Raw genomic sequence first — 21,418 nt, 5'->3', positions numbered from 1 at the left:
TTCTCTCATTTTAGTTTCATTCAGCTTGTCTCTGCATTTTTTTTCTAAGAACTCTTCTCCTCTTTGAGGGAAAAAAATATCTGGAAAAAGAGTTTGGGAGACGTAGGGTCTCCAAAGGCCTTAGAGTAAGTGTTATGCAGCCTAAGGAGAAGAAAAAGTTCCCAAAGCCGAAAATGAGAACTGATTTAATTTATTTTCATATGATGTATGTGTATATAAGCCAGATTCAATATATCATGCCAATTTATGTGTTGTTTTACTTTTTTGCAGGTCTATAATTTGAGAGGCTGTTGAGCTTTTTGAAGCATTGTGAGGGGCCTTTTTTACTGAAGATATGAATGTGGGAGGCGGAAGCAGAAGCAGTGTGGAACTTGTCGATCTCTCCTCCCTAATACTGAACACGAGCAGTCTTGATTCAGGATGTGTTCTCCCTCACAACCCCTGCCCTCATTGTTGGCCCTGAGAATAAAGTGGGATTCATAAACATGTACAGAGACACAGGGGTGTGTGCCACCCCTATCTCTCAACCCATTCCTCCACCCCACCTTCGTCTACCCCTGCATAATGGGCACTCCTCCATGGGAGATCCAGCCCCACCCCGCATCTCTGTGCCCAAAATGGGGGTTCGAGCTCGAATTGCTGAGTGGCCTCCTCGCAGGGCACTGTCACGTGAATCGCTGCTTGAGAATGGCCAGGATAGCCATCTGGATGACCTCAATAGTGATGACGGGCTTACACATGGAGGTGTGACCAGGCTACCACCGCGAGTTACCAGAGATGCTGACTTCATTGAATCAGGTTTACAGAGAACTCCAGACACACCACCAAGGTTTCGGACTTCTAGTTTTGCTCCTCTCCGACAGCGATCCAGCAGTGAAATTACATTGAGTGAGCAAGATGAAACAGAGGTTGACAGTCGTTTGTTTCGTGAATATGGAAGTACCTCCTCCATCAATGTACAAGCAGTGTCTGAGCAAAGCTTCTTTGACATGCTCAGCCAGTTTCAACAGGAGCGACCAGATCAGCGTAGCACAGCTCCTGCCAAGCTCGAAGAGCTGCTTGGAGCATCTATAGAAGGACCCCATTCACACAACTTTTTGTCAACTCCTCGTCTTGAGGATCGACCTGAGAGTCGTGTGCGTAAAAAGAGCGGAGGAACTGAATCATCTCTTGGCACCTCGTCCTTATTCCGTAAACTCCGTAGCTCCAGCCGGGGTGAAACAGAGACTCCACGAGGTGACGTGGATGATGCACGACCCCCTGAGACACTGTCTTCCAAACCCTGGCTATGTGTGCGGAGTTTTGCCCATTATGATGCTCAGAGCATTCTTTTTGACTTGCATGAGGCAGCAGCTCGCCGCAGCTATGCTGCCCAGCGGCGGAACACAGCCACTGGAGCTTCAGCTGCTTCTTCGGCGGGCGTTTCATTGGCAGTTTCCAGAGCTATTGCTCTGGGGGGTGTAGAGCCTAGCTTTTCCAGCACTGATGACCTCAGTGTCAAGGATCTTTTGGAAGGATCAACCCCAGGACTAGAACTTTTAGAGCAAGGTAGTTCAGCTAGCCTTAACCCCAACTCTCAGCACCAGCTTTTGCTGAGCTGCCCACACTTCCTAAATGAGACCGGAAGCTACGGAGAACGTAATGTCAGCTTTTTGAGCTCATGGGCAGAAAGAGGAGAGGCTTGTGCAGTGGAAGCTCGGCTTCGTCCACGCTGCAGTAATGCCAGTGTGTCCATACTAGAGGCGCTTCCAGAAGATCAAAACAGCAGGTTAGAGAGACTGCAGCAGCACTGCATCGAGCACGTTGACCTGGGGGCCAGAAACTACCATGAGCACTTCTACGGGAAAGGTAGGAAGTGTGTTGTTTCCTTCAAGACAATGCATTACACTAGAAAATGTAATAACTTTTGGGCTTGGTCAACTAGAACCACCCATCACAATGTTATGTCACTGTGCATCAGAATATCACTGCATTTGTAACCTACAGTGTTTGGAGAATCAGTGTAAATCTCTGCAGTATAGTATAGTGTCTCAGAGGTGGCTCTAAAATCTGATTGTATTTGCACAGCTCTATCCTCAGTTATTCTCCTGTATGATTTCCCTTTATTTAGTTTTATTATGGAATTTTGTATTGGGTATTTACTAGTACTAAGCAAAAGTATTTTCAGCACTATTTACACATTTATAACATAATCATTTATGCAAACCCAAGTTTTACCCACAGTTTTCCCTTTGGAAAAGATTATCAAAGCATGCCACAATTATCAATGCTTCTCAATAGCCAGTAGAGCCACAAACTGGAATCTGCATTCATGCCACACATCTGCCCTCCAAATGTTAATCTCGCTAAAGGTCTTCCTTTCTAAAATGCCAGTGTTATAAAAAACACAGACACAGTGTCTTAAAATAGCATGCTTATCACCTCATAACCACATTAGATAAATCCCTGCAGACATGAGGTTATCTAAATGCTCTAATTAGTTGTCTGTGTTTATTAAGTATAGAGTTGGTGATATAAAGGTTACCATTCCAGAAGTAATCGCTGTCGTCCAGATTTTTGTACATTTAATTTAAGTGGGCAAGCTAGGCTGCAATCACAACAAACAGGACAGTTTGACCATTCAGAGCAGAGTAGGCTTATAAAAATGGGGGATTAAGGCTCATGCACACCAGAACAATGTTTGCTCGTACTTATCATTAGCATTTACCTAGAAGTTTTTTTACCATTCATACCCAAGCGATTTTTACTGGCGATGTGGATGTGCAAAATCACTCCCTGATGTTAGATGATGCTTAATGAGCTTACACACTACCTGACAAAAGTCTTGTCGTTGATCTCAGTTGGAAGAGCAACAAATAGTAACTTGACTTCTAGTTGATCATATGGAAAAGTGGCAGAAGGGAGATTTTTTAGATGAATCATCTGTTGAACTGCATTTCAATCATCGCAAATACTGCAGAAGGCCTATTAGAACCTGCGTGGACCCAAGATTCAGTATGAGGGTGTGCGAGAGATCTGAAGAGTGGATGGCAACATCAACAGCCTGAGGAATCATTACATTTGTGCTGCCCATTACATTACAAACCACAGGAGAGGGCAAATTCTTCAGCACGATAGTGCTCCTACTCATAATTCAGCCCCCACATTAAAGTTCCTGAAGCAAAGAAGGTCAAGATACTCCAGGATTGGCCAGCGCAGTCACCAGACATAAACATTATTGAGCATGTCTGGGGTAAGTGAAGTAGGAGGCATTGACGTTGAATTCAAAGAATCTTGATGTACTCTGGGAGTCCTACAAGAACACTTTCATTGCCATTTCAGATGACTTTATTATCAGTTATTTGAGTCACTGTAGAGATGTATGGATGCAGTCCTCTAAGCTCATGGGAGTCATTCACAATATTAATTCTTTTTCCACTACACCATGACTTTATATTCTATACTGTACATTATTTCTGTTAAGTGACAAGACTTTTGATACCAAATGATCAACTACTGCAGCCAAGTTATTATTTGTTGTTCCTAAAACTTGGATAGGCGACAAGACTTTTGTCAGGTAGTGTACAAGTCATAAAAGAAAAATGAAATGAAACTCACCATCGCATACTATTTGATATGCAATTCCTCTCCATGTCTCCATAATAACTCCCTTCTGCCAACATTTTTAAATTGCTGTTGTGTTTATCATACAGCACTTTCTGTTCAGACACCAATGGAAAAAAACAGCTCCACATTCATCTTAGCTCAGTGCATATTCTTCTTCATTAGGAATGTGTGCTTGCCTAGACCATTTTTAGTTGTGTTTTGTTATAAGGCAATAAACATTGTTGAAAAGCATGAGCAAAAATGGTTCCGTTGTCCACAGGCCTTTAGAAAGAATGAAAGTAATCTAAGTAATTTCATGAGATTCTGACAAATTAGATGATCTGAAATATTATCTAAGTGATGACCTAACGAAAATGGATGTAAAAACTATTGTAGAAAACCTCCAAAAGAAAATGGGGAAATTTTAAAAAACATAGAGATGATTCAAGCAGCGCAAAATGACAGGGATATAAATGTGATAAAAAATGTCCCATATAAAAGAAATTGTAGATGGAGTGGGGAAATTCTTCACAACTAGAGTCAAATACTACCTCAAAATATTCTATACATTTTATGAACCTTCTTTCCACTGCGATTGGTTACACTCAAAGAGTTTCAGAAACTCCAGGCGATTTTTGTTAAGCTTACAAAGCTGTAATGATTAACATTATGATTAGCTTATGGTTGTCTCCACATTGTAAACAGAGAAAGCATTTCAACTTTAGAATTAGATTCTTCACCTTTAAGCCATCTTTTCAGTGTGGTCTGCGTTTTCTCAAAGAAGTGTTAAATGTTTAACTTAATGAGTACGGATTCCAAGCCACCAAGGTATTTTTCCTTGTGGTGCCAATTACTTCTTGTTATTCGTTTACTTCATGTTCCATTTTAACAACACCTTGTTTAAGATATAAAAATACCTCTGCTTTGTCAGGAAGTCACTAAAGCAGTGCACGTGGATGTGTGTTGGAGTGCCAGCCATTCAACAGCACTGACCTGGCATTCCTCGGTCAGGAAGGGCAGCACTCTGCGTAGTATCAAAATCTTTGCTACATTATTAAAAAGACGTATCTGCATTCTCCTGAGATTAATAATTGTTGCAACTCAAGTTTCCTGAGCATTCAATTACACAAAAAAGCTAAACTCATATCCTGTGCTGAGAACACTGGATGACAGATTAAGGAAACATTAGTCCAAATGCCAACAAAAAGTTAGGATTTAAAAATTGAAACATTATATTGATATGTTTCTTCCTATGTACAGTAGTATTTTTGAACCCTGCCAAGCTGATAGTGTTATTCCTGTGCAATGGCAAATTACTTTTCAGGTGATTTGTGTTGGGCTTTTATGCAAAACCAACATGTCTTGCAACATGCAGTTGCATTCCTAACCAAATAGCTTTGGTAATTATCAAATCATGTTATGTGCAACTTAAACAAGCAGAGAATTGCAACTGTCCTATGTTTTAAAAGCTTAACAGAACAGTTATTAAAATTGAAACCTGTTTTTAATGACAGTATATGTGTTGTCATACAGAGGGCAAATTACAGAACGTTTCTTACCAGGCCGCTGATCCTCGTACATTGCTTGTACATCTCCTTTTACACTTGAACAAGTAAATGAATGCTTAGAGCTATTTAACCAATTATATTATCGATGCTGTAAAAGGTACTCCATGAACTTAAAAATAGCCAATCTTTTGCTGGACGTTTTCAGTGGCTGAAAAACACCTCTGTGCCCCCATTGATAAACAAGACATAATCTACATAAGCTTTGCGTGACTAAAATAGTTTAAAACATACCTGTCCAAAAGTAATACTTCAGCCATGGTGTCATCCTTCAGATGGTTGTTTTGAGCTGAATAATGTTATTTCCCAGCATACAAAAGTAACTCCGATATTAATTCAGGATTTAGAAAAGTTTTGATTCTGCACTTTTGGCAATACCCCTTTCAAAAAATATTTTTCTTTTCATGGATACAAGGCCACGTTAGTCTTTCAGAAAGAAGTTTAGGTTGATGCTTGCTGAGTTTACCTGATGTCTCTGTCAGCTGTAGTTGGCCATGCTTTACGTGCACGTGCAAATGACGAATCTGTCTGTATGACAGACTGCACAGAATTACAAATTAAAATTTGTTGACAGACAGTTTGAGTTACCTGTCGTAATTGAGTTAATTGTTGGCTCAATGATTTTTTTATGTTTTTATATATTTTTTAATATTATTTTTTAGGGGTTTTCACCTTTATTGTATAGGAAAGTAGAGAGTATTGACAGGAAAGTATGGGGAGCAGAGAGAGGGGAAGGATCGGCATAGGACCGCGAGACGGGAATCAAACTCAGGTCGCCGTGAGCACCGGAGTGCATGTGTCGACGCACTAACCACTACATCAATGGCTCCGACGGCTCAATGATTTTTAATTGGATGAATATTTTTTACGTTTTATGCCTTACCCAGATCATAAAAATACATTTAGATCATTTACTTTAATCATTACTATCAGAATGTGAAGAGACTTTTAACCAGTACAACAAAAAAAGACAATCACCTACTGCACCTTTAATATGATGTAGCGTTCATTAGCAAAGTGTTGTAAATACTCAAATATATAGAGTATACTGCAGTGTATTATACTTTATATATTTGAGTATTTACAACACTTTGCTAATGAATGCTACATCATATTAATTACTATTAAATCACTATAGTGGGTTTGTCCTGTGAGAATGCGGTCCTGTGAGAATGTTTTGAACTAAATGTGGTTCTGAACTGAAGTTATCATGGTTACCAAACCAACATTCTGTAATACACCCCCTGAAGCACAACAGAGGTTAGAGTTCAACAGAATAAATGTCTCCATAACTGCAAAAATATCTTATAATAAAAATAGAATTGTTAATGTTTGACGAGTTAGGCTTGATTTTAGAATCCTGTATCGTGTGCTGCAAAAATACTCCTGGAAACATGGCTAAAATTGACTTCCTTCATTCTCAAAAACATGTGCAGGATTGTATTATTGGGTTTCTCTCTGGTTTTCTTTTAAACTTGAATGTTAACAGCACCTACAGGATATTTTAGAGCCACCGTGACCTAGATTTGGAGATTTTTTTACATTATAAATCCCCCTTTGTCCCCTGTGTCCTTCCATCCATCTCTCATCCTTTATATCAACTTCCACTTTTCTCCTCTGCATTGTCTTCACCTCATTAATTATTTTCTGCGAGATTCACTTCTTTTCTGTTTTAATGGTATTAATCTGTCAGTTTTATGTCTTTAATCGATTTCATGAATCCATCTCTTTCTCCACAGAGCACTGGAACTACTTTGGTACTGATGAGAAGCTGGGGCCCGTGGCTCTGAGCATCCGCAGAGAGAAACTTGACGATACCAAAGATTTAAAGGACCAGTACCAGTACCGTATCATCTTTCGCACTAGTGAGGTGTGTATGCCAGGGAAATATGTGTGAATTATTGAATTAAACCTGTAGCAGTCGCAGATAAATCAATGACATGGCAATTCGCTCAGCCACAAATACCCGTGGTCTCTGCGGGCTTCCCTGGCTATTTTAATCCGTCTCTTTGAGCCTGAAACCGAAGCTTATTGTTGGCTGTTCTCACTGCGATCTGATAAAACTGTTTGTGCTAGACTTGACAATAAAACTTGATAGGGGTTTAGGCCATTTTATGGAACGATCTCTTGGAGTTTTCCATCAGTGCTGTGTTTATAGGCACAGTAGAGAACTATGTTGGGGATTTTAAGTTTGCTTTTTGTTTTTTAAATGTAGTTTTCATAATGTGGTACTAAGTTATTCTGAGTTCTTTAGGCTTCTGATCACTGTATGTGAAATTTATGCTACAGAAGGCTACTCTGTTGGTCAGAATTTCAACATAAAAAGTAGCTACATGTTTTTATAAATAAAATTATGTGCTTAAACTGATTTTAAAAGGTAATATTGTGCTTTCAAGTCAGCTGTTGGTACACAAGTTTGCCAAAAGCACACGACACACAAGTTCACAATGTTGGTTGTGTTTGTGAATGTACACATTGAAGCGGATAGTTCACACACACAAAAAAATATTTATTTACTGTTTATTCCCCCTCCAAACCTTTGTGAGTTTCTTTGATCTGTTGAACATTAAAGGAGATATTTTGAAGAAAGCTGAACACGTGTAACCATTGGCGTCCATAGTAGGAAAATAAAAAGTGGTTACAGGTTTCCAGTTTTCTTCAAAAATATCTTCTTTTTGGGTTCAAGAGATGACGGAAAGTCAAACTAGTTTCAAAAAAGTAAAGGGTGAGTAAAAGATTTTCAGTTTTTGGGTAAATTATTCCTTTAAGGAAGAAATGGAATGTGTATTAGTATGTTATTAGATCTGTGAAATGGAACGTTTTTACACTTAGCGACAGAATATTTTCTTGCACATGAGGATTTCATGGTCAACCTTGTTTCTTTGGGAATTCATGAAACATTGAGGTGACATACAAAACAGCATTATGGCAACACACATTATATGGAAATATTGCATTAAAACAATCATTAAAACATTGGATTTAACTTTAAAACTGGTTTAAATGACCAAATGTGAAGTTTCACACTGGGAGTATCAGTTTTAGTTTTTACCACTCTAAAGTATTAGATGACTTGCTTGTTTTGTCCACTTTCAAAAAAGAAATGTTGACCCTGGACCCTGGTTTTATGTTGCACATGTATATTTTTACCAGTTGCCAAAAATACATTAAATGGGTTAGGCTTTTTCCCAGATTATTAAGTAATAACCAGATTATTAAGGAAAGATTGTTCCATGAAGAGACTTTTGTGAAGTTCATCCTGTAAATGTATCAAACATCAATGTTTGATTAATAATATGCATTGCTGAAAACTACATTTGGACATTTTTTTTTTTTATATTATATTTTTATTTTGATCGTATAGCAATACAAAATGCAACAACAACTATAAAGACAGAAAAAAAAGGCAAACAAAACAAAAAAAGACATTTCCTCCAGTTTTATACACAAGTTAACAATGTTACACATATATTTTCTAGGCAAGTGGGCACAGGTAATAAGGTGTTCTTGCAAACAATGACAGGGTCATACCTTTAAACTCTTATTCTTGACATTTCTCAGGTAACAAAAAAGCGTTTTCAGGTGGCGTCCAAGCCAGCAATGCTATCAGAAAGATTGTGTCTAAAGCTGCATCCCAAATGGCACACTATACTCTATGCACTTATGCACTATGTACTTATGGACTTACACACTCATCATTATTTGGTCAATAAATGACCAAACTACCAAATAATACCTGCCATGAGTATAACCGCATTTACTATCAGGTGCGCTATAATTCACGTAGGACAATTTTGCTTTCGCAATCCAAAATAAATGAAGTAATTCAACATGAGCCCCTGATAGCTATGCCCCTTCCGCTACGTGAACAAAGCTGCGGTTAGTAGCTATGTTTCCATCCAAAAATGTGAATGAACTTTATGCGTAAAACTGGATTATTGCATAAAAGATGTGCGAATAAAGCAGTGTTTCCATCCAACGACTCAAAGCGAACAAAATCGTCACTTCCTGATTAACTAGCGCCAAAAATCAACAGTAATAACGGAATTTGCTGCGGTAGGAGAATCTGCATCAATCTTTTCTTATGACTTCCAATAAATGACTTGCACCCCTTAGAAGGCAATCCTGACACGCAGTGAACGTGCTGTGGCGTTTGAAGGTGTCAGACGTGGAGCACAGACGCTCCTGATTCTGGAGGTCATTAATAATATAATAACACTAATACTTAAACGGTAAGCCGTTTTAGAATGACCAAAACAACAGTTCAGATGGTTTACAGTGTGCTCAGCCTGCTGGTTTGTCCATTTATGCACATTTTCATCATCACATGATCTCTTATCACAAAATCACATGACCTTTTTTAATGCGCATACTGAAATTTGTGCAGTAAAGTGTTTCCATCGTAGTTTATGCATATCCTTTCTTATCGAATAAAAAATGTATGCGAATCATGGCGTTTCCATCAACTGTTTTAGTGGATGGATGGAAACATAGCTACTGAGTGCGTGAAGTGTCCAACATTTCATATTACTGGTTGAATAAGTGCATCATCCCTGGTAATTAAAGTGCACTTTTTTGTGTGTGTGTGTTCAGTGTGAACGCACTACTTACACTATTTATACTACAAAAGGGCGTAGAATAGTGCGTAATTTGTATGTAATTGTATGTAATTACAAAAAGTATGTAATTTGGGATGCACCTTATGTCTCTCTAAATGTATTTGGACAACTTTAAAGATTATTTTCTCAGTATTTAGTTTTCAAGCAGATTTTCAAATCTCGTCCAAATATTGTCCTATCCTAACAAAGTATACATCAATGGAAAGCTTTATTTTGCTTTCAGGTGAAATATAAATCTCAGTTTCACACTTACGACTGGTTTTGTGGTCCAGGGCAGGGTGCGAATTATTAATTGACAATCTGAGTGGTCAACTTTTTGGGTAATGTTAGTTTTTGTAAAACATCCTTCAGTGAATCAAATGTATGTATTTATTTATATATAATTATATAAATAAATATATAATTTATTAATAAGTATTCAGCGTTTTGTGGGATATTTTGTGTATTCTGACCTACAGTATACGATTAGCTACTTCTGAGGTTACTATGCATCTAATTTGACTTTACTTTTAGGCTATATGTATAAACAAACAGCTATTTTATAAGAAAACAGTCCTGTGAACAGTTACGTTGTCTATCAGTGCTCTAGATCTGCTGGTTTCAGACTGCTGAATGAGATTTTTTTTCTCGCAGACTGATTGGCGTGATTATGCATTCACAGTGGTATGAACCAATATAGGGGTGGTCAAATGTGTATTTATATTATTATTAGATTTTTTATATTCATTTTAATTATTAACATTATTATTTAAGTACAAAGCAGAGCAAATTATTTTTCAGTATTAAAGAGCTGACCCCCCTATACATGTTGTTTTGAAGTCCTTCAGTGGGAATCAAGCATTAATTAGGGGGGTCAGTCCCCCCCCAAACCCCTCTGTAATTCGCACCCTGCTCCAGGGTCACATTTAAATGAAATGTACTGTTAGATTCTTTATTAATTATTAAACAAAGAATAGAAACTTGCTGTTACTATTTTTTACATAGCTTTATTTATTTCTCTTAAAATGACAATTCATTTGTAGCTTTTGATTTTACTATGAGCGCATCCATGCTATTCTTTTCTAAAAGCACAGAAGGTTCATATAATGTTTATGAATCTATCCATCAGCTATCCTATAGACTGTTCTACACAGCAAATTGAAAATCTGTGTGTGTGTGTGTGTGTGTGTGTAGCCATGCCTGCAAAATTTGAGATAAAGGCCATGCAGTCCTTTTTGCTTAATAATGGCGTGTTTGAAAAGTGCTGAGCTGTACTGGTATGACTGCTGCTCTGCTGGGTTTAGTCAGATTACATGGCTGCCTGGACACATCAAACTCACCCACACTGAACAATGCAGCGTCTTCAATTCATTCACCCTCATGCGCTCTCATTCTCATGGAAGATTCTCACAGCTCATTTCAAAACAAACAGCCCCGAACATGTGCACGCTAGTTCATGAGCATTATTCTGATCAGACATTAAATGATTGAACCGGTGGCTGCCCATGTGACCAGTCATATGTCATCATCAGATGCGTGACTAATGCCACAGGAAATCAAAAGCCTAAAAATAAGCCTTAAATGCGAAATATAATAAACATCCCAGCGTTTCCATCTATGCATACACGTTTCACTGTGGTAAATGGCTTTAGCATCAGCATGTGTGAGTTTAGCAGAGGATGTGGCGCTGCAGGAAGCAGTGGGGAAAGGATGCCACACTGTGGGCACTTCTGGGCAGCCATTTCTAATCATTCTCATGCTCTGTCACATGCCCTCGGAAGATATGTGGTCAGTCATATGACGGTGTTTGATGGTGTTGTGTTTGTCGCTTCCCCACATGGTCTCTCGTGGCTGCTGCAGATGGTCACGATGCGGGGAGCGATCCTGGAGGACGCGGTCCTGTCCACGGCCAAGCACGGAACGGTTCGAGGTCTGCCTTTGAAGGAGGTTCTGGAGTACGTGCTGCCAGAGCTGAGCATATCCTGCCTTCGATTGGCTCTCAGCACACCAAAGGTCACGGAGCAACTGCTTAAACTGGACGAGCAGGGGGTGAGTTAACGTGGACAGTTGGACGGACAGTACTTCCTGATTGATTGAGTAAACAATCAAAAGTTCTGCAATTAATAGTTTACAAAGAATAAATAGTAAGCTGTAAAATAATAATTATATGTAAAATTTAGGGCAAAAATAACTACTTTGGTTGCTTGATTATACAAAAATAGTAAAAATAGTAAGAAATTTCAAACTTTTACAGTTAAATACCTTATGTCTTTAATTTATAGTGTTAATACAGCAATGTTTGAAGTACTAACATCTACACAGTGTAGCTTTGTTACACAGACAAAGACAACCAAAAGCATGTGGTCATGAGGAAGTCATGTGATGAACCGGCGCACATCTCAAAGCATACTAATAGGCCTGTCACAATAATCAATATATCTACTTATCGCACAACAAATGGACGTCTCTTCAATCATTTTTGGTGATGACATATATGTCACCCATACATAAAAAACAATTCTAGCAACACTTCAGATCACTGTGCAACATCTCGATCTCTATTAGAAGTGTTATTGTCAGTATAGTTAAAAAAAACCACTTTAGTATTTACTATAATTTACTATAGTATGTTTTCATGTGGGTGTCTGACATCTGAAAAGAGATCTGGTTGCAGATATCACAGCCTCGGTTACTTTTTACCCTGCACTTTTTTGTTTAATATTTATTACTATTTATTTATTTAGGACATACGCTGTCACATTCTGATTCCCGGATTATTATTAATTGTTAAATTGTATTTGTTTAGGACATACGCTTTCACATTTTGTTTCCCGGATTATTATTAATTGTTAAAATGTATTTTTTTAGGACATACGCTTTCACATTCTGATTCCCGTATTATTATTAATTGTTAAAATGTATTTTTTTAGGACATACGCTTTCACATTTTGTTTCCCGGATTATTATTAATTGTTAAAATGTATTTATTTAGGACATACGCTTTCACATTTTGTTTCCCGGATTATTATTAATTGTTAAAATGTATTTATTTAGGACATACGCTTTCACATTCTGATTCCCGGATTATTATTAATTGTTTAAATGGCTGTAATTAAACTAAATATTCTTAATAATAAAATATGTGTTCTTTGAAAGAGTGTAGTTGGATTGTGATATTATATTGTCATTCAGACATTATATAATGAGTGGTCTTAAAATAACAATATCGTTTATCGCAATATATTTTGGTGCAATATATATCATACAACAAAAAATAGATATCGTGACTGGCCTACATACTAATATATAGAAGTGTCTTCTAATTTATACTGTAGAAGTGTCTACTAAACACTAGAATTTTAACACACATGAATCTAAAGTAATTCAATAAACATTATTTTAACAAAATTAGATGTAACATAAAACTCTAATGTACATAACTGGTGAGAGAAACAGCCTTATTAATGTCTACTAATATACAAATATAACAGAACTCTGAGAAAGTCAATTTTCGGTTATTCAACATACTGTATATATTATGGGAACTTTCTTTTAACCAGGTTACAGATTTTTACTGTAGCTTTTTTTCTTTCTTCTTTTCACAGCCATTTTAAAGTTGCACATATAGTCAAACCATAAATAAATCTGACATGACATTCTTTATTACTAATCTGTGCAGGACACTACACTACCTGACAAAAGTCTTGTTGTAGATCCCAGTTGTAAAAGCAACAAATAATAACTTGACTTCCAGTTGATCATTTGGAAAAGTGTCAGAAGGTAAATTTTTCTGATCAATCATCTGTTGAACTGCATCTCAAACATCACAAATACTGCAGACGACCTATTGGAACCCACATGGACCCAATATTCTCATAGAAATCTGTCAAGTTTGGTGATGGAAAAATCATGGTTTGTGGTTACATTCAGTATAGAGGCATGCGAGAGATCTGCAGAGTGGATGGCAACATCAACAGCCTGAGGTATCAAGATATTTGTGCTGCCCATTACATTACAAACCACAGGAGAGGGCAAATTCGTCAGCATGATAGCACTTCTTCTCATACTTCAGCCTCCACATCAAAGCTTCTGAAAGCAAAGAAGGTCAAGGTACTCCAGGATTGGCCAGCCCAGTCACCAGACATAAACATTATTGAGCATGTCTGGGGTAAGATGAAGTAGGAGGCATTGACGATGAGTTCAAAGGAGTCCTGCAAGAACGCTTTCATTGCCATTTCAGATGACATTTCAAAGTCAGAATTTACTGTCATAATTAAATAATACAAAATCAAGGCAAGATCATATTTTATTCTGTAAGATAAGTGTAATCTAGAGGCCTTTGCCTTACATATAAGCCACTTTTGACATCAAATGATCAACTAGAAGGCAAGTTATTTGTTGTTCCTAAAACTTGGATAGGTGACAATACTTTTGTCAGGTAGTTTATATAGTTACTTTATGCAAATGAATAAGTAAATAATCAATAAACAACATTTTAACAAAATTTGATGTAACATAAAACTCTAAATACATAACTGATGAGAAAAAACTAAAAAGAGCCTTATTAACGTCATAAAGTGTTTACCATTATTTTCACAGCCGTTTTATACCCAAAACCCAAAATTATTCTGACATTTAATGTTTTATTACTAGTCTATGCAGGACACTATATAGTTAATTCATGCCAATTTATAATAAATAATAAAGTGAATATTATACATAATACTTCATCATACACTTGAATAAAAAACCAACAGGAGCCGAAGAAGCTGCCGTGGCAAATCTGGGAAAATATTGAAGCTCAAGTATGAATAAACTTGGTTGACAGCATCAGGAGACTACAGGCTGTTAAAGCCCAACAGAGTGTTTAGAGTTGTGTGAATATAGTCAAACTAGCAGTTGTCTGAATAATTGTTGGTTGATTGTAATGTATTACATATTGTACCGTTCTATCAAAGTTATCTGACATTATCATTATGAATTTGAATTGAGTTCTCATATTTTATTATCATTTTAAGGTAACAATATAATAATAGGAATATAGCAAACAATTTGTAAGAACATGAAGATGTCTAAATAATTTTTAAGCGTGACTTTGCCGTTTTGTATCCTACAGCTCAGTCAGAAACACAAAGTAGGGATCCTGTTGTGTCGAGCGGGGCAGAGCACGGAGGAGGAGATGTACAACAATGAAGAGGCGACGCTGGCCTTTACCGCCTTCCTCGAGCTGCTGGGAGAAACTGTGTGTCTGAGGGGTTTCAACAAATATGCTGCCCAGCTAGACACCAAAAGTGAGCATGAGTTTCTGTCTCTGTTACACTTGTCCTTAAAAGGCTCAACAAGATAAAGTGTCAAGCGATAAATCGATCTCTTGCATGCTAATCGGAGTTCTTGTCCTAACTCACTGCGACCGTCAAAAGCGTAGTGTGAAATACAGTTCGACAGTCCCCTGGTTATATTTGACACACCACACTGAGTAGCTCCATGAATTTACAGTGTAATTTCATCAGTGCAGAAGTTTTTCCTCAGGACCTCTTAAACACTTTGTAAATCCTTTTTCTGGCGCAGCGATTACATGCTACTCTTTTTAAGTTAACATCTACTGTATGTAATCATTTTGAATGCTTATCACACACTCTCCAACACGTTTGCTTCAATGTCTACATGCTGACATTCCATAGAGCTTTATTGTTTTATATAGCTTGTTATATGTAACATAACCCTTATGTAAAGGTTTTTGGGGTTACATTTTTTAAATGGCATTTTTACTGATGAAAACATCCCCAAAGGAAGGTTTTGTCCAAGGTTATAATAGATTAGGATTTTTCATTATTTAAGTTTTTATTTCATTTTGACTTTTTGTTTTCAAATTGGCATTTCTGTGTGGAGTTTGCATGTTCTCCCAGTGTTCGCGTCGGTTTCCTCTGGGTGCTCCGGTTTCCCCCAAAGACGTGGTATAGGTGAATTGGGTAAGCTAAAATTGTCCGTAGTGTATGTGTGGGACTGAGTGTGTATGGATGTTTCCCAGTGATGGGTTGCAGCTGGAAGGGCATCCGCTGCATAAAACATATGCTGGATAAGTTGCTAGTTCATTCCGCTGTGGCGACCCTTGATTATTAAAGGAACTATGCCGAAAAGAAAATGAATGAATGAATGTTTTTAAATTTCATCAATTAATTCAAAGATTTTGATTAGTTTTTAGAGGCAAATTTACTAGTTTTTATTAGTTTTTATATTTCGAATTTGCTTAGTTTTAGTTTAGTTTTTATTAGTTTCAGTGTTAGTTTTAGTTTTTTTGTAAATCAGGATATTTGTTAGGTGCAAGATTCAAAATCATCAGAATAAATATTGTATAATAAAAACTCAACCAAAGATAAAATGTTTTCAGAGGACACATGACCTCTACCATCTACCCATCCTCAAATTCAAATACAACAGCCCACAAGATACCAGGCCTAAGAACAATATGTGTGCAGGGCTGCTGATACACAGTACCTTAGTGATGGGAAGTTCAGATCTTTAATGTGAACCGGATCTTTTGAGACAATCTTTTCATGTTAGGATTCAACATACCAAAAATATGTGGTCAGTAGGGGTGAGAACCTACACTGGTTCGGTTCAGTTATGATAATCATGCCATCGATTTAGTTCAATTCGATATCTCGGTGCATCACGGTGCATTGTCGATGCTTTCCATACATAATTAGATTTTTTCTTCACAACACAACATTTTTTTTGTTAAATTCGTTTATTTATATATATATATTAATATTTATATATTATTTGTAATACAATTTTGCCTTTTAATACAAGCAGTAAGATATATTAACAATACCTTTAATTTGACCTGCTCATAGGAAACACTCTTTTTGAATGTAGTGAAAACTCCAGTACATGCACAGAAGACAGCATGAGCATTTCTAGCAAATAAACTAATGTAAATATTATCCCGCTTGCTTTTTGAGTGCTGTCAAGCAAGTTCTTACACTCCTATGATTGGTCATTGTCTTCGCCGGTTCAACAGAAAGGGCTGCGATTGGCTTTAGAAATGAAAGCGCTGTTCACCGATGAGTAGGGCAGGAAGAACAGCCGCGGTTACAGTCTATAATACGTGGTTATCACAGGTAATCCATAATAGACACAGTGGAGAAAACTTGCACCCCAGCCACGCTCGTGTCTGGATCCACAAGTATCCTCAAAAGTTACCTCACAAACACTCCAGCGGGTCAAATGTCTAAAGTGAGAGAGAGAGAGGCAGAGATGGAGTTTTACAGCAGTTTTACAGCATTTTATTTAAGGCATGGAGTTTTACCAGTAGTGAAATAGCAGCTCGTGTGCTGTGCCGCCTTCAGTGTAAATGAAAGACTTTCCAGCAAACTCAGAAGCAGTTGAATTGTGCATAATTATCTACAGTACCTTTTAGGTAGTAGGACTCTTTTATTTACTTGCCCTCGCCTCCTTCGCCATAGTATTCTACTGCGACATCGCACATAGAAGATAAATGACAGCAGTATGTAATAACCGGTTATGATCTATTACTGAACCGATATCTAATTGTCCCTATCTACATCGCGGTGCACCAAAGAAACAATAAATTTTGACACCTCTAGTAGTCGCCAATCATAATTTCCGTGAGTTATAACATCACCATGATCTGAAAACGTTCTTACAATTACATTTTACAACCTAACTGAAGCTTGATTCACTTATTTAAATTCCATTATGCACCATTATGCCAGATCCTCTCATTTAAGCCCTCGGTTTACCTCGCTTTGCAGTTGTTCAAGTTTAGTTCAGTCACACAGGCTGTCATGTACTGTTTGTGTTCGGTTCACTGAATCATGCGTATGCAGTATTATCAGTTCACTGCTTATCAAATCTGATCTCCGTGTACTGTTCTAATAACTGAGTAACTCAGTATATATTGGTATATTTCGAGTCAGAGGGGGTATCAGGCATGTTAAAGCTAGTTTGTGGATAAGAGTGCTTACTGGAGACGCGAATAGTTTCAAATGGTTCAGATCAATTTAATGAACTAGAACATCCGGGTAAAAAGAACAATTTGTTCGAGATCGCCATCAATAATACAGAAATAAAACCCATTACTGGGCACAAATGTGTTAAATTAATACTTTTAAGTGTCTGTATTTAACGTTGTCACCATGCTGCTGTCATGTTCACTCGTTGTTTTTGTCGTGGGAGCAACAGCGAGGATGACTGGAGGAGAACAGGCTTGATCTGGTCAATGGCATCAGAATTACAGACTCTAAGGTGCCATATGAGGGTGTTGTGATAAACGATGAGTTGCCATGGAAGTTTAAAACGGTGCTTTCTAAATAATAATCACATACAAAAACTCAGGCAGGGGGCTCAGCAGGAGTTTTTAAAACATATATGTGACTCGTTACACTAAATGAGTGTGATATGTTAGTGAAAATACGCCAAAAGCAACTGTTATGTTGCTGTTATTATGCTGTTATGTTATGGTGTCTTTGGGAGTGTGATTAAAACCAGAATAGATAACTGCTCTGCTAATGTTTATACACACACTCTATATTCATAATCTTGTAGGAAACACTTGATAGACTCTATATGCTAATAAAATTTGCATTAGTGTCAACAAATCTTAGATAAATTGTAAAGAAACTTGTGCTTTGTATTTTTCAGATTTAATTCTTAGTTTTTGCAGCAAATTATATTCATGAACCTGACATTCGACTCAAAGTTAAATGGAAAAAAATTCATATTTCCTTTTGAGGCCATTGTGTTTTAAGCACATCTTGCTAGTAGGGTTTGGACTCCTATTTGTTCAAAACTGGCTTAATGCTGTGTGGCATTGATTCAACAAGGTGCTGAAGAGATTCCTCAGAGATTTCAGTCCATACTGACATGATTGTGTCACGCAGCATATTTATTGGCTACACTTCTATGATGCAAATCTCCTATTCACCAAATCCAAAATGTGCCCAATTGGTTTGCGATCAGCTGAATGAGAAGTCATTGTTTGGTTTGATATGATTTGAGATTTCTGATATGGTGTATTATCATGTGGGAAATATCCATCTGAAGATGAGTACACTGTGATCATAAAGGGATGAGCATGGTCAGCAACAATCCTCAGGCAGGCTGTGCCATTTAAACTCCCAAAGTGTGCCAAGAAAACCTCACCCTCTCCAATATACCACAAGCAGCCTGAATTGTTGATACAGGACAGGATGGATCCACACTTTCACGTTGTTTTGCCAAATGCTCACCTCACCATCTGAATATTGCAGCAGAAGTCAAGGCTCAGACAGACTCGGCTTTTTCCAATTATTTATTGTCCAATATTTGTGAACCTGTCCAAATCGTAGCCTCAGTTAGCTGTTCTCATTGCTGTTTGCTGTGCTCATCTTCTGCTGCTGTAGCTCATCTACTTCAAGGTTTGAGATTTTGTTCATTCAGAGATGTTTTTCTTCTGGCCTCATTGGTATTGGTTGGATATTTGAGAATTGAGATACTATTATTAGGGATGTTGGCTACGACTAATTTGTTAGTCATTAAAATGAAAGTTTTCTAGTTGACTAATCTAACCCAAAACCCAAAACCTAACAAATACAAATAGAAAAAAACATATTGTGTATACAATAGCCTACAAATATGTTATATGTTTTAGGACTGCTGTCAAATCCCTCAAGCAATTCTGCTAAAACAAGGCCAGAAATATGCTGTTCACTTGCCTTGTGTCATTACCATGATCAATTTTAGGCAAACAGCCAGTGCCAAGCTTAGTCATTCAACATATCCATACAGAACAATAGCAATAGTTTTGTGGAAAACAAAATAAGATATTTTGAAGAATAATGGAAACCTCTGACTTCCATAGTAGGAAAAACAAATACTATGAAAGTCAGTGGTTATCTTGGTTCGTGGTTTGGGTGAACTGTCCCTTAAAGTCCCTAAGAAATCAAAACTAACCATATGATTTTGTTAGCTCACATGGCCAAGTTTTGTGGTCAACAATTTGTGCATGTCATAAAAAAAAGTTTGCCCTTCTAATCTCTAATTGAAATCTGAAAAAGCACTTCCTGTTTGTTTTCGGTTCAGATTTTGGGGTAATGGGCGTGGTTAACATATTTAACCAAGCTGGTCCAATTGTCAGTTTTGACAACAAACAGAAATGGTGAGCAGGAAGAGTCTGTTAGGTTTTAATAACTCTTCTAAAACCCCTTTCCCCAATCTTTCTGAATGATGTGCCTACTTTACAACATCCATTCAGCCCATGGTAGAAAAACGAGCCATGCCCACTGTTTGCTTATTTAAAATTCCATTTCTCTTGGAACTCTTGGGATTCATTGGGACTTTAATTATATTGAGCTGCCGTGTGATTGGCTGATTAGACATTTTTATTCAAATAAACAGTTGTACTGAATAAATTGGGTTCATACGGTCATGGAAAATCTAGAAAAGTCATGGATTTTTGACATGACATTTTCCAGGCCTGGAAAAGTTTTGGAAAAACAGAAAACCCACAAGGTTTTGGAAAAGTCATGGAAATTACATTTACATTTAGTAGACATTTTTGTCCAAAGGGACTTAAGCTGCGGTCACACTAGAGCTTGTGCTTGCAAAATTCGGTTGTACGGCAGTGCAAAAAGGGGCGGGGTTAAACAATATGATTAGACATTAATAAAAGTGAGCGATTGCTCCATATTTTAAATTATCTTCTATTGGTCTCATGCAATCATCTGATGTGATTTCGCTGGTAAGATTTCATCAAGCTTGAACTTTCGAATGCAGTTAAATGCGAAACACGTGCTTGCGTTTCTGGTCTGCCGCATTCGCATTCCTATGAATGGAAGTTTATAGAGCGAAAAGTGCAGTGCGATCGCGGCTTTATAATAGTAGTTTTACCTACCATTACTAGTTTAACAAACTATTAAGATTATCTAAAATGAGTTTGACAAATATATGTATATTGGAATGGAGGTTAGTTGGTTTTACTTTTCACTTCTTTTATTAGTGCTGTGTAAGCACCATCTATTTTACATAGGTATTGAAATTATTGCGTGTTTTATGATATGCTGTAATAAATTGAAACATTTCTTATTATTTACCACAATTATGTAGACATTACATGAAACATTAGGTCATGAAAATTGACTTGAAAGCCCTGGAAAAGTCATTGTGAAATTGTGTATGAACCCTGTAAGTGTGTGCGTGTGGATTTTAAAAACAGTTTTATACATTAGTTTAGTCCGTTTAAGCAAATTATGGGTCTAAATGGAACTTTTATGGAATATTTTTATTGTGGAGTCTCAGAGTCGCTGTGAGAGGCTGTTTACACAAACTTTTCAGCCAAAAACTGGAAAGTTTGTATGTGCTTTGCTCATGATCGTTTGAGCAATCATGTATGATCGTTTACAAGACGACAGTATTTTTGTAACAAAAAATATCTGAAAACTTGTTTTAAAGTGGAATTTTTTGAAAACGCCATAATGTCCCTGTAAACATGCGAAAACGACAGTCTTTGAAAATGATGTCATATGTTTGAGTAGCATTTGTAGAAGGCAAGCGTTAACAAAGACAAAACAATGGTGGAGTTCATGGTAGTTTACTAACACTTCATCAGACATGGGTTGATTTACATTAAATGTAACAGTTGTGACACATCTTGACGATGCGTTTTTA

General features: G+C 37.2%; 1 protein-coding gene across 2 annotated transcripts in view; it reads left to right on the top strand.

Moving 5' to 3' along the window:
• sipa1l3 (signal-induced proliferation-associated 1 like 3) overlaps positions 1-21,418 on the top strand; it is a 173,462-nt gene that overhangs the window by 94,871 nt on the left and 57,173 nt on the right. For both annotated transcript variants that reach the window (XM_056478864.1, XM_056478863.1), the window contains 4 exons: positions 271-1,848; positions 6,890-7,020; positions 11,609-11,797; positions 14,865-15,039. In XM_056478864.1, the coding sequence (XP_056334839.1) occupies positions 486-1,848; positions 6,890-7,020; positions 11,609-11,797; positions 14,865-15,039 (1,858 nt within the window). In that variant the 5' untranslated portion in view covers positions 271-485. The remainder of the gene's footprint in view (positions 1-270; positions 1,849-6,889; positions 7,021-11,608; positions 11,798-14,864; positions 15,040-21,418) is intronic.

The sequence above is a fragment of the Danio aesculapii genome, chromosome 18, assembly GCF_903798145.1.
Source record: "Danio aesculapii chromosome 18, fDanAes4.1, whole genome shotgun sequence".
NCBI classification, from domain to species: Eukaryota; Metazoa; Chordata; class Actinopteri; order Cypriniformes; family Danionidae; genus Danio; species Danio aesculapii.
Note: the sequence above shows the minus strand (reverse complement) of the source record. Positions and strands in the feature narration are given on the sequence as shown.